Here is a 13,858-nt window from a genome sequence, read left to right on the forward strand (position 1 = left end):
GAAACACACAAATGTTATCTTTTTCCTATTTTTCTTTAGTAAATACATTAGGTTGAACCTTGACAAGAAGACAAGACTAAGAAGAGACAGAGGAATTTTCAGCTGAATAAACATACAGTTACCCACACACTCCAACAAGCCATCTCTGAAGTCTGTTGGCAGGCAGTACCCCTGAACACATTTTGAAGAGAACAGAAATTATAAATTTTAGGTGTGTACGCACAAATTAAGAAGCGAGTATTTACTGGCTTACCTTCATTACTACAGTTCCTCTAATAACATGATCCAGAGTCCCATAGTCAAAGTTATCTTTTGGATCAAAGTAGAAATTCTCTTTGTCAGGACTAATAGCCTTTAGAAGTTTGATAATATTATTAGAATACAAGGTACTGGCCTGAGTAGCCATTCTGCTAGGCAGATCTGTGTACCCAATGTGTGTAACACCCTGAAAAAAATCCAAGTAAAATAATTAGGATTTGTACAATCTCTGAAAAAGCATAATCTCTTCCAATACACCTTTCTGGAAATATATACACTGTTTCACTTATCTCTGTTTATAACCCCAACTAAATTAGCTACTTGAAGCTCTGACACTACTGAGTCAGGGACAGATCACTCACAATAGCTACAGAATCCAACGTGATCAAATTCAACACCTTAAATACCACTAGCAACAAAACCTCACAGAAAGGAAGGCATATTGGTGTATGAGCTTATCTTCTCCAAATCCTACATTCTCTCAGAACCTAACTTCTTTAAGCAGTCAGGTAATAGATTAATCTGCCTAATACTTGTCATCTTCTCAGTTTTTCTGGAAGGCAAGAACTGGTGACAAGTTTCTGTCTACCAGTGGAGTGAAGGGAGCTTCCTCAGAGCTGTGAGTTCATATGTACGTCAAAATGTAACCTAATATATCCTCACTGCTTAAAGAACTAATGAGAACTAAAGGATATCAGGCTTTAGGAAGGAATGGGAAACTGAGGCTGGCATACACTCTTAGGTATCCAAAAGCAGGCTTGTGTTAAAACACTGCACCCACAACTTACAGCTAAGATCCATGCATGCTTCCAGAACTTTGGCTTCCTAATGCAATGCTCTGGCACAATCCTAATAGTTCTGTACTGCTGCTATTTTCCACAGCACAGAGCCAGTACACTAAATCCAGGAGTAATACTGCTCTGACTGAAATTGTTCCATATAAACTCTTCATGCAAGTATCTGTTTACTTGTCTTCTACATTCTCTAGTTTCAGGTTTTAAGCAATGACATTAAAAGCCCTAGAAAGCCACAAAGACAAAGGCAACGTGTGATTCTTTGATATATATAAACAGAATTCTGCTTATGTCAATGATAACCATGGCAGCAGTGACCTACAGGCTTCCCAAATAAAGGTATTATATCCTATTCATTACCAAATTACAGCCTAAGAAATCTGCTACAATAAATACCACCACCTAGATTTCTGCAATTGTTAGCAGACTTCCCATAAGTACCAAAAACAAAATCCAAAAAGCAGAAAGACAAGTTCTCTACTGAGCAAATGACAACTGGAGTAAAACCAAAGTAGCTCAGTCCAGACCAAAACCGCTTACTTTAATGAACCAATTTATGTTACATCTACTTTGGGTTTCAAGTGATTTGGATACTCTATGGGAGACACACTCATGTTGCTGAAGATAAAGACAAGCAAAGCCAGCACCCTCCTGAAACTGAAATAGTACTGAGTAAGCCAGAGACTTTGTACTGAAGTAAACACTAAGAGTCTGAACCTAATTAGCTTTACCTATGACAAGAATGTTAACCTCCAGTCATGGGAAGTGATAAGCAAGTCAAAGAACCTATTGCTACGGCTGTGTTTTTTAGACATAGAAATATATATCAAATCCCATCTTCAACTCAGAAGAGACAAACACAAGACCTGTGTGGTAAAGTTCAAGTAGCAAGAATTCTGTAATATCCATTAACAATCAAATTAACACTATACAGAGATGTTAGTTTCTTTAAAAATATTCAAATTTATGTATATAGAGACCTAAATGATTATTTCAGCCCAAAGTAGCTAAAAGACTGTTGAAAATTCAGCTGCTCATTTTCAGCCTACATTTTACAAAACACCGTGGAAGTTCAGGTAAACTGAGAATGAACTGCAAATTAAAATGCTCACCTTATGAACATACATTTCTCCAGGCTTTGTAGTCTCAATATTTCCCCCTGCTTCTGCAGCTAAATCCACAACAACTGAACCTTCCTTCATTGATTCAATCATATCTTTCTTAAACAAGATTGGAGCTTTTTTGCCTGACAAAACAAGGCACAGTAAGTTAAACACAAAATACGGCTTTCTATCTGTTGAGCTTAGGAGATGACATCTCTTTCCTCTATATATAAGATTTAATTTTCTAAGCAAAATTTTCAAGTAATCAGTACCTAGGATAAAAAAAAAACACAAAGGTTTTTGGTTTTTTTTTTAAAGACAGAAGAGGTGCTAGACATCCTGCTCCAAAAGCATACCAGAAAGTTATGCATGGTAGTCTACCAAAGATAAGTTCAATTCTGTCAGCAAACCAACAGTCTTAACATCCAATCTTACAATTCCATCATAACAAAAAAAACCAAACCACATTGTAATTTATTAAAACATAGAGACTGTGCTACACAAAGCACTAAAATCTAAGCTCTACCTCACTATGTTTCAATTACAAAAGACATCACCATTTCAATCAGACTTGTTCCAGTGCACAAGTTGTATACCAGAAGTAGCAGTGATGCAATAGATAGGCGAGAGAATTATATATTCTTACTTTATTAGTAAGAGAAACATTATGGTATTTGAGTCATATTGAATAGTCTATGAAAATAAAAGTTGTTTTAAAAAAACATGGTCACATTTTAAAACCAGGCATTTATCACAGAAGTGTAAAGATGCATGCTCACACAGATATGATTCACTAACCCTTCTCTTTTCATTCAGACACAACTTCAAAATATGACAACTTACCTAGCAAAATGAAAAGTAACATTTTTAACATAAAACATACCTGGAATAAGTGCTGTAGTGATGATAATGTCAACATCTTGGCACTGTTTGGCAAAGAGTTTCATTTCAGCTTCAATAAATTCTTTGGACATTTCTTTAGCATAACCACCTTGTCCCTCTCCAGATTCCTTTAAGTCTACTTCCAAAGGCTCAGCACCAAGAGACTTGAACTGCTCCAGGGCTGCAGCTCTAGAAAAAGAAAATTGTTACTTTACCAGTGGTTTTAGTAGCAATCCCCAGACAAGAGATGAAAAACTTACTATAGTATTAAGGAGACCATTATGAAAGCCCTCAGTTTCTCTATTCATTGCAAAACATAATTGCATTGATAAATTTAGGTTCCAGACATAAATAATGAATAATGAAGGCAGCCTATGGTTTCCTGAATAGTCAACACAATTACTCCAAGAGAAGCCTCAAAGCTGAGGCTTTGCTGTTTAACTGTCCTCATGCATTTCTGTTGTCATGACTTGGTAAATCTACAGCCCACACTGATGTGCCTAAAATGGGAGATAAGCACAGAACCTGTGACCTTGTCTTTAAACTGTGAGATGAGAAGTACTAGTAAGTCTTATTTTCACAGGAAAAATTGACAGGGGATGGGTGTTTGGACTTGTGGCTTGTTAATATTCTCTGATTTATTTTGCATCATATGACATCACATTAAATAATGAGACTAAATTTCAGGGTTCATTGAACAGTCACATGCAGAGAACATGCAGAGAATTAAACAGAAATGTTCTTGCATCGCAAGATAAAAGTATCTAGAGTGCTTAAGAAGGGAATTAAAATGAAAATTGAAAAGGTTTAGACAGATTTTTAAAATAATAAAAAATTACGAACTACTGATGGCATAGAATGGTAGGAAATGAATTATGATTCAGTGCAGTACAAATTATTCCATTGCAATACAGCCACAAACAACTTAATCTTAAAGTAATTTCAGATTGATATTACAATTTTCACACCCTTACCTTGTATCAAATCCACGAACCACTGCACCCATTGATTTTGCTGCTCCTGCAGAAGCCAGGCCAGCAACCCCGCCACCAATGATCAGTACCTAGAATGATAAATCTCATTAACCTGTCGTTTAAACAAAATTTACTTTGGCAGAGTTCCCCCATACATCAAACAGTTTAAAAACTGTAACTCCTAACTACACATATCTAAGAGCCAACTCTTCTTTAGCTAATTGTTTATCTAAGTAAACAGAGGTTTTCTTCCTTTTTTTCTTCCCTAATTCTAATTTCTTTTCTCTTCAATCTTATGCATCTGTAATTCCAATCAAGTAAACCTTTCCATTGCACTCCTCAATGCAATGAAATACCAATATCTCTGAATTTTCTTAACTGCTTCCTTATCTTTTCCTATTTTGAAAAAAATAAATCCAACCCCATATAGCTAATCTGATGCTTAAAACTAAACAAACTTAAATATAACTCAAATTATTCTATTATTCCCAAAACAAAACCAGAATACATGTTAAAAAAAGAGGTATGAGTATAATTTAGTGATTTCTAAAGTCTCTAGAAACAGCCCAAAGGCAGAAAAAGTCTTTTAACACAGTTTCAGCAAGGCTACCTCTGCTTAGAAATTCACATATTCTTTTGCCACAGTTTGTGTTTAATTGCACATACCTTCGCTGGAGGAACTTTACCAGCAGCTGTGATTTGACCCGTGAAAAATCGGCCAAAGTGATTTGCTGCCAGGACCACAGCCTTGTAACTGTCAATCAAGGACGAACACATATCAGTGTTTCCTCAGATTCAATAAAATTCCATTAATTAAATCAATCTTACCATTGAACACAAGCTTGTTCATATTTCTTTCCCTTTTTTTTTTTATTTTTTTAATCATAGAATGTTTTTTTTCAGACATAATTTTTGGACTGCAGAATACTGGATGTCTATAGCTATTCACTCTCACAAATAAAATTTTACCTGAAAAATAAATTCCTAACTTGCCAAAAGTTAACTCTGTGGTCCTTAAAACTACTTTCCAAGGCTGTAACCTGAGGCTTGTTATGGAAGGGAGCACGAACAAGTAACTGCAAAACCCAGAGTAATTTTGCAGTGGGCTCACTCATGCCAGCAAGGGCACATTCAAGAAAGGTACTCTGACCCAAAATTCACAGAGCTAAATGGCCTAGGGCAAATAGCTTAACCTTGATACTTCATTTACCCCATCCAAGAATGGGTAGCTGAACATGAGGTTAACACCAGCAGAGCTACCTGAAAATAAAGATTAATGTGTAATTTTGCCTTTTCTTAACAACAGCGCATATTTTCTTGCATTTTTACTAGCAATGTTGTGCTTCAACAGTCCCATTCCATTCTTGTTCCTCTCTCTAGCAAAGAGATATACAGGTCTGTATACCACAAAATTAGCCCAAATTTGGAATACACCTTGTATATTTTATACCTTCAAATATATTATAAATTTCTGTATTTTAGAAAAATTACACTGAATTAAAACATGGGGAATAAGCTAACATGTGGATGGATGTATACGGTTTGTGTGCTCAAAATCTAGTAGCCTTTGCAATGGTTTATTATGCCTCAGACATCATCTAAGTAAAAAGTCTGAAAAATAAAAACCTTAAAAACAAACTAAAATAAGCCAATAAAAGAAACGTTGTGCAACAACATTTTAATTCACTGTAATACCTAAAATGCTAGCTGCAAAACATGGAGATGGTCTGACAATATTTGATTTTTTTTCGAAACTGCCAGGGCAATTGCATTCACACTGAGTGTAGTTTGGGTTAGTTAGCTCATAACAACACCAGATACCCATGACAGACAATCTGTGTTCAAGAAAACCTAGTTCAGAGCAAAAAAGTTACTAGTCAAAACAGTCAAGGAATTAGAAGAATTTTGTTCAGTTTTGTTTATTTTAAAAGCATTGTTTTGATCTGCTGTTAAGCTAATCATAAGAATAATACCACCCTGCTTGAAACAGCTCTGCGCGAAAATAGAGATGTAGAATCATTTTGGATATGCTGAATATCAAAACATATGATTTTTAAACCAGCTATACTTATTGAAGCAGAAAAACACACAAAACATACCCAGCAATGTTGGCCATGGAGCTAAGTGCATCATATCCCTGAGCAATGGTGACCCGTGGAACCTGATCCATAGCCAAGACAGTAGTTTTTTTTTCTGCAAGTTTTTTCAGGAGATCTGGATTTTGTGCTGGGTAGATAAAGCTAATCAGGGTTGCTGCTGTCTTGAAAAGATCTGCCTCATGTACACCTAGAGATGAGTTATACATAGGCGCCCTCACCTGAAAAAACACAGAAGTTCATAAGTTAATCAGACAAAAGAAATCAGAACACATTTCACTTCCTTTCTCCCAGGTTGCAGTCTGTCCATTCCCATCCAAAATGTATGGAAGGAAGAAAGTATATCAAAGGCTATTTACACAACTGAACTGACTAACTGCAGTTCTCAGCTACAGTCCCCATCATGGAACTGGCTGTAGGTGGATTAGTGACAGGGCAAAAATTGTCAGCACATACCTTCAGAAAGATCTGACAACTTCTGACTAGCAGACACTTGCTTTTATAACAGCCACCCTCAAACCCACCATTTTTAAGCAAAATGATTACTCAACAGATATGACAATTAAGGTCTACAGAGTAAGAAACACTAACCAGGTTGCAGTGCATGACTACAAGGCATTTCATGCCATATGTCCAGCAGACACTGATCTTCATCTATATTCACTTCTGAGTTTCTCATTTTTCTCCAAAGAAAAGCCTACATAAAAGGGTTGTTCACAAGGCACTCACACAAATCCTATGTTCAATGCTGATGGGATAATTTTAAATAGAGAAACTGACAGAAGCCTCAATATGGTAAAGGTCTTTTTCTTCTTTTTTCCTTTAAGACTGCACAAGCTAAGACCTCTCAAGTAAGATTGCTTTTAGCTGTTTTCTCAGATTTTTAAACACACTTTTACTGTGGAACTCAGAAAAGTTACAGAATCATCTTTTCAAAATCCCAAACCACTCTATTAGAAGAGTAACTAAAGTAATACATTACCAATTTTGGATAAAAGATTTCTTAGAGCAGAGATCTCATCTGATTAGATACCAGAACTAGTCTACCTCACTCTAAAAACATAATTCTTAGGTAGTTAAAAACTTCCTAAGAAATTATCCACATATTTTTTCAACACTGTCATTTACTATTTTTTTAATGCAGGTGCACACCTGAGCTATTTAAAAAACATACAAAACTTGAATTAGAAAACAAAATAGAAAACACCGATTTAGAAGACCTTATTTACTGAACTTTCCACAGATTATCAGAAAAAAAAAATACCTACACATTTCTCCAAAAGCAATGTAATTGGAAATATACTAATAAAGCAATTACTTTCACAATCAAATTAGAAGCCAGGACTTCCTTGGTCCCCTGGATCTTTGCTCCAACTTCTCTGTAATGGTCATCAGAAAATTTGGAAGCTTCTCCAGCACCAGATTCCACCACAACATTAAAGCCTTGCTTAACCAAGGCTTGAACTCCAGCTGGTGACAGAGCCACTCTCTTCTCATTCTCAAATATCTCCTTGGGGACACCTACAGTCAGCTGTTTATAAGGAATTCCTGTAAGAATGGCAGATAAGACAGCGTTAGCTGTACTAAATGCTAATTAACTGATATAAAGGACACTCTTCAATGTTGTACAGACACATGCAGACATATGTCACAGTTAGCAATCTCCCTCCTAAGGGAGGAGGAAGCAGAATGTTATTTTCTAGGAACATCATTTATGTTTCTTTAAATTACACCATCTTCTTAGAGATCCTTGTTCTCTCAGCAATCAGCAGATGAGCACAATCAGCCGCACAAGAAGTAACAAGTGTTTGGTGCAGTTCATACCCATTGGCATTTACACAGTTCTGACTGTGTAACTGGCATTCTGATTTACATAATACCTGGTGTACTGGTGATAACACATTCTGCCTCAGGCCAGAATTTAAACCACTTTCTTCAATAACACTTCCAGGTTATTGTGAAGAAAGAAATAAATGAGCTTGAACAGTGGAACTGCATTTTAACTGAATATGGTTGTAATATATATCAAATTATAGCTGTAATATACATCACAGTTTGTAATGTATATCATATTACACAAAATCTCTATTACTGAATGCAACATACGCACCACAAAGTACATTGAAAGGAGTAACTGCATCAATAAGCTACTCTAAACGTTGCCACAGAAATGAAAAATGTGAATTCAGAAGTCGTTGAAGAAAAATGGAATATCCAGCTACTAGTTTCTTGGAAAGTATTTATCTTTGAAGGTATTTCCATGTCTTAACTTGTTCAAAGCTCCACTAAGTAACACCAGGAAACTGCAGAAGCTGAAATTTATGTTTTAGTTAAAGTTTTCAAATTACAAACATCTAACTTCATTCGGGTACAATTTGGAGGCTTTCAGTCTCATATCTGGGAGGTAAACTTCTCTGATCCAAACAAGTGTTTAAACACACTATTTATGAATACACAGGCTCAAGCAGAATAATCATACATAAAATTACTACATTGCTTCAAATACACCGACAGCATGCAGTCCAACACATAGGCAGAATCCTGTACCAGCTTTCACTGACATCTATCCAGAATTTAAACCAGGATTGTGACATTACTATGCAAGACATTTACATCACGTGACTATTAATGAACTACAATTTCAGCAGTCTAGGCAGTCACCAATATTAATGATCAAGCAACAACAACATCAACAACAAAACCCACCAAAGAAACCCCAAATCTAAAAAAGGGGAGGAAGTGCATGAGAGGCTCATTAAAATTACAAATCTCTTTTTAAATTGTCCAACAATACTGTGTGTTGTGCTATAAAAAATTGTACCGGGCAAAGAAGGAAAATTTTAGGAAGGCCTGCTTTTGATGTTAAGATAGAAATAAGCAAAAAAAAAAAAAAAAAAAAAAAAGCTAAAAACATGCTACAATATAAGAGCTTTGAGAACTAGATTTAGATTTAAAATATCAAAATCAATTATCAATGAAATTGAACCTGGACTATAATGTGCTTAAAGTTGACAATCTGAAAACGTTTTCACCTAGAAACTTTAAAGATACTGTCAACTTATTATGTTCTGAAAAAAACAGTACAGAGTTGCTAAGAACTGATACTTAAATACCTACTTATACTTCTCAGCCTACTAACTCATAAAAAAACAAAAAAAAAAACAAAAAAAAACCAAAAACCCACCAGCACATCCAACAAGACAGAATGAAAGCTCACCAGACAAAGAAGTTCATTACTTCTAATCACTGCACCAGGGTAGGTTTTACTGAGCCACAGGAGGTTCAGGTTGGACACCAGGAAAAACTTCACTGAAAGGATGGTTTAGAACTGGAATTGGCTGCTAAAGGGAGGTGGTCAAGGCACCATCCCTGGAATTATTCAAGAAATTACTGGATATGGCACTTAGTGCTATGGTTTAGTTGACAAGGTGGTTTTCAATCAAAGGTTGGATTTGATCTTAGAGGTCTTCTCCAACCTTAATGTTTCTATGAGTGTAAATTTTTTAGAAAAAGTTTTCCTTTTTTTACTTTTTTTTTTATTATTTTAGCTTTGTCTTTGAAATTTGACTGATAAAATGGTAAAAAATAATTTGAAGATAGAAATGTTTCAATGCTCTCTATATGTTGGAGAACTTTTGAAATGTTTTAATCACAAGACAACACTCAAATTCAGAAAAACATACATTAATAGAACATGAAGTCACAACAAAAATGCAACAAAAACAACAGGTCCACAAAAGTAACAGAGCTTAGCAATGATTTGTTCCACCAACATACACCAAATCTAAGCATCATCGTGCAACTCAGGCCATACCTACCACAGCAGCATTAACCACTTGTTACCAGCTGTGGTAACTGTTGCTGTCACTCAAATTACCCTGGTCATTTGAAGAGACTTTTCTCCTCATCTCTTCTAATTACTACACAATAAAGTCCTGCTTCTGATTTTCACTAAATCAACTTGGTGGAAATGAGTTCTCTTGTCTTTCAAAAGCAGGAATGAAACCTAGAAGATTGAAATTTGTTAGGATAACAGAGACCAATCAGAATTTCAGAGAGGAAGTAGCTCTAGCGTAGGATAGGATGCAAAAAGCTTTTCAAAAAGCACTGAGAAAAGTTGAAAACTAAAGTCCTACCTTCCCTCTCCTTTTGGAAGTTTTTGTAGCACTAGAATGGTGAAGGGGAAGAAGGGAGAGGGAAAACATGCATGCAAATAGTAGAAGGGAAAAAACAAGGGGAAAAGGAAGAAGAAAAAGGTGAGGGAAAAGGAGGAGCAAATGGGGGAAGGAATAAATTATAGCATAAAGGAAATAGATAACTGCAAATTTAAAGGTACAAAGATATTTGACTAAATCTTTATTTTTCTCAAGCTAGTCTTCTTTTACCTCCTACAGCTCAAATGACAATAGATTCTCCTAATTTTCTTTTGCTCATTTGATTCTGTGTGGAGTACCAGAATAGAAGAGTAAATAGCTAGGAGCAATAGGACACAAATATACACTCACTAGATGCCAGATGTGTTTCCTTATTCCTCACTTCTTTCTTTATTGGTACATTTTGCATGCAATAAAAATTAGCACAACTTTTTCAGATAGAAAGGATTTGCACCTATTTAGTACACAGAACGATCACCGACCAGCACTGAGGAACTGCTCTTCTCCAGAGCTTTGGGAGATCAAATCCAAGATAAATATTCAACAAGTCTCATTTGCCTCACCTACTTTTCATCTCTGCCCCACTACCAGAACACCATAAATACAAAAGCAAATGAATACATAAGTAAACTGTCTGTTTGCCAGCTTGTAGCTAGAATGAGTTTAGGACATTTTTCAAGTAGCCTGCCCTGAGCCTCCACATGATTCAGCACCAAAATGGAGCAGGTATCTACAGCTCAAAAAAAAAAAATCTATCTTAAAACTGCAGTAGAGGTCTTGGGAAGAAAGGGTTAAAAAGCAAAACATTGGCAAGGAGGATTGCAAAGCTCCCTTTCAGCTGGAAATAACTCTTGATAAGCCCATGTGAACAGCAGGTCTGTTATGATTTACTGGCACGCGTCTCCGCTTGTTTTCCTCTGCCCTCGTGCCATTTCAGCAATACCCCGTTAGCAAAGTAATGGAAATAAATTTACCCTTTGGATTCCAGACATGAGTTTGTGACTGTCCCAGCTGCCTGTCTGTGCTGACATACACAACATGATTAGTACTCTGTCTGGAGGAAGCTTTGTAATTAACACAGATCTGATTTGTTGAATTGAGCAATTTCATAAGTCAAGTGTTTCGAAAGGTTGAAACCTAGGATTATAAATTTAGGACCTTGATTTAGGTTTTATTTTGAGGAAATCTATCTACTATCCATGCCAAGGGTTTAAAGTTACGTGAGAGTGTGAAGCCTACAAGTTGTCCCTCTAATCCCTCATGTCAGATAATCTCTTTAAGAACTGCCTTGAGTATGTTAAAGTGACTTACTGCTTTATGACATCATGGACTTCTTCCAAATACTGGCTGATATACACATACCTTGAGCACCCTTTTGAGTAACGAGGCTTTTTAATATATTGAGTACAAGATACACAGTACTTACATTCTACCACTATCAGAAGCAGAATCATTAGATTTCACAGGTCTTAGAATGGAATATGCATTCCAATGAAATGCTGTGGAATATACGTAACTTAGAACTTTGAAAAACTAGTAAGAAGCCACTCTTTCATTCTCTTACCATAATCCTGTATAATGAAGACATAGTCAAACTTCAAGTAAACAAAACTATAACAGTGACTTTCTCCATGTAACTTCTATCTACGAGAATCTTAGAGAAGATTCTAAGTCAAAACTATAGCATAAAATACAGATTTTTGATCTCCTTAACCTGACTTTGGGAAGTAGTCTGCAATGAAATAGTATCAACCAATACAGACTAACTCGGGTTAAATAAAATAAAAATAAAGGAGAAGTTTTGACCAGATGCCACTTGTTCTAGGATTGAAAACAGGATGCCTATTTTTCATGTTACTCTAATGACCTTTAAGCAAACCATCTCACCTGTTCTGAAGATGAGGACATATTCCGAAGAACAGCAATATGATGTTGGCAAAAAGAAAAAAAATGGTACAGAAGATTAAATGAACACCTGATCCCACCTATTACATAAATAAGGACTTTTAAAACACAAATTTAGAAAAAAAGGAAATTAAAGGAGAATATTTCTTGTTTATAAATAAAACAAAACTTACCTAGAGAACTAATTGGAAATGAACTGCTGGTTTAGAAAAAAAACACAAAATTTTAAGAAATAAGCATCAAAATAAAAAGGATATATAAATTCTAAAATAGAGAGGGGTAAAAGTCACAGAGCTGTAGATAAACTAATCCGGAAGTATACGGGGAAGCTCAAAGTCAGTGACTCCATATGCAGCTTTCCCAGGGATTCAGAAAGTTTTGTATCTTTTTGTGAAGAAGCTCATCCCAGTGACTAGCTGGCACAGATTACAGGAATACTTGTTTATACCTGTATGAAAGTTCCTATGTTTCTAATAAGCAAGCAGCAGCATAATAGCTGGCAGTAAGAAAATTATCCATGCTCTGAGTTTACTTTTCAGCTGACTCCGTATCTCTTCTTCTCAGACAGCTATTACTCCTGTACATAATGTTTCCTGGATGGAATGAATGCTAAACTGAGACAAGGAAAGTAATAACTACAACCTTAAGAGGAATCACTGTGACACTAGTCTTCAGAAAACTTACTCTTCTTAGTGATACAGTGATTTTACCAAGTGTTACTATAATCAAAGCTAATTTCTGAAAGAATAAAACATGGTTATTTTGTATCTGTTACATTTTGATCCAAGAGCACTTAGAAAGAAAATATAAGCAATAGCCCTGCTTCTAATTTGTCATTAAATTGCTATTTTATCCTTGATTTGTCCTCTACTGAATGACAAATCACATGTTACCAAAGCATACTACAAGGACAGCTTAATTATCAACCAAAAGACTACCAAACTTGTAATTCTCCATATCAAATAACTGCATTTCATGAATACTACTAATCCTTAAATAAGGGCTTCCATAAAACAGATTTGAAGGGGCAGCACTGAACATTTAAACACATGACACTAATCAGATATCTCCATCCTTGCAGGAAGACTTTTCAAGTTATTCTTAAAAATGAGAAAATTCACACAAACAGAGCAGCATACCAATTTCAGTAAAACAGAAGAGATTCTTCAGTCTCATGATGAAATTTGTGGTCAAAGTCAAATACAAAATTGATTCCAAACTCAAACAAGGACACTTACCTGGGATATTTGAGAAAGAACTTTGAACTTAGTTTCCTATGTTCCAGTTCACACTCCCAACCAAGGGACAATCTGCCACATGAAGACTGACAGATGCCTCTTTCATTCAGATATTTAACATGGAAAAAAAATTGGGAGCATCTTAAATCTATCAAAGAAATTCTGGTTTCACCACACAGCTGTGATACAGATTTATCAGAGTAAAGAAACTTCCTCTCATGACATTTCTTCGGAAGTTCAGTCACAAAGTTGAAAAGACCACAAAATGCACCATTCTTTGTTAGTACTGCCACAAATTCTATGCAACACAGGTTTCTCAGAGCTATTAGATGCCATTTTTGTGTCCCATGTTTTCACAATCAGACACTTCTGTTTCCTACAGCACTACTATCCTAATACTCTCAAGTACCTTATGCAGTTACCTACTGTCTGCATTTGGAAGACCCAAACATGA

General features: G+C 35.7%; 1 protein-coding gene across 2 annotated transcripts in view; it reads right to left on the reverse strand.

Moving 5' to 3' along the window:
• NNT (nicotinamide nucleotide transhydrogenase) overlaps positions 1-13,858 on the reverse strand; it is a 41,912-nt gene that overhangs the window by 26,065 nt on the left and 1,989 nt on the right. For both annotated transcript variants that reach the window (XM_056514791.1, XM_056514790.1), the window contains exons 3-9: positions 7,426-7,655; positions 6,111-6,328; positions 4,678-4,765; positions 4,012-4,100; positions 3,039-3,226; positions 2,165-2,298; positions 254-445 (exon numbers count right to left, since the gene is read on the reverse strand). In XM_056514791.1, the coding sequence (XP_056370766.1) occupies positions 254-445; positions 2,165-2,298; positions 3,039-3,226; positions 4,012-4,100; positions 4,678-4,765; positions 6,111-6,328; positions 7,426-7,655 (1,139 nt within the window). The remainder of the gene's footprint in view (positions 1-253; positions 446-2,164; positions 2,299-3,038; positions 3,227-4,011; positions 4,101-4,677; positions 4,766-6,110; positions 6,329-7,425; positions 7,656-13,858) is intronic.

This window comes from Oenanthe melanoleuca, chromosome Z (genome assembly GCF_029582105.1).
Source record: "Oenanthe melanoleuca isolate GR-GAL-2019-014 chromosome Z, OMel1.0, whole genome shotgun sequence".
Taxonomy (NCBI): domain Eukaryota; kingdom Metazoa; phylum Chordata; class Aves; order Passeriformes; family Muscicapidae; genus Oenanthe; species Oenanthe melanoleuca.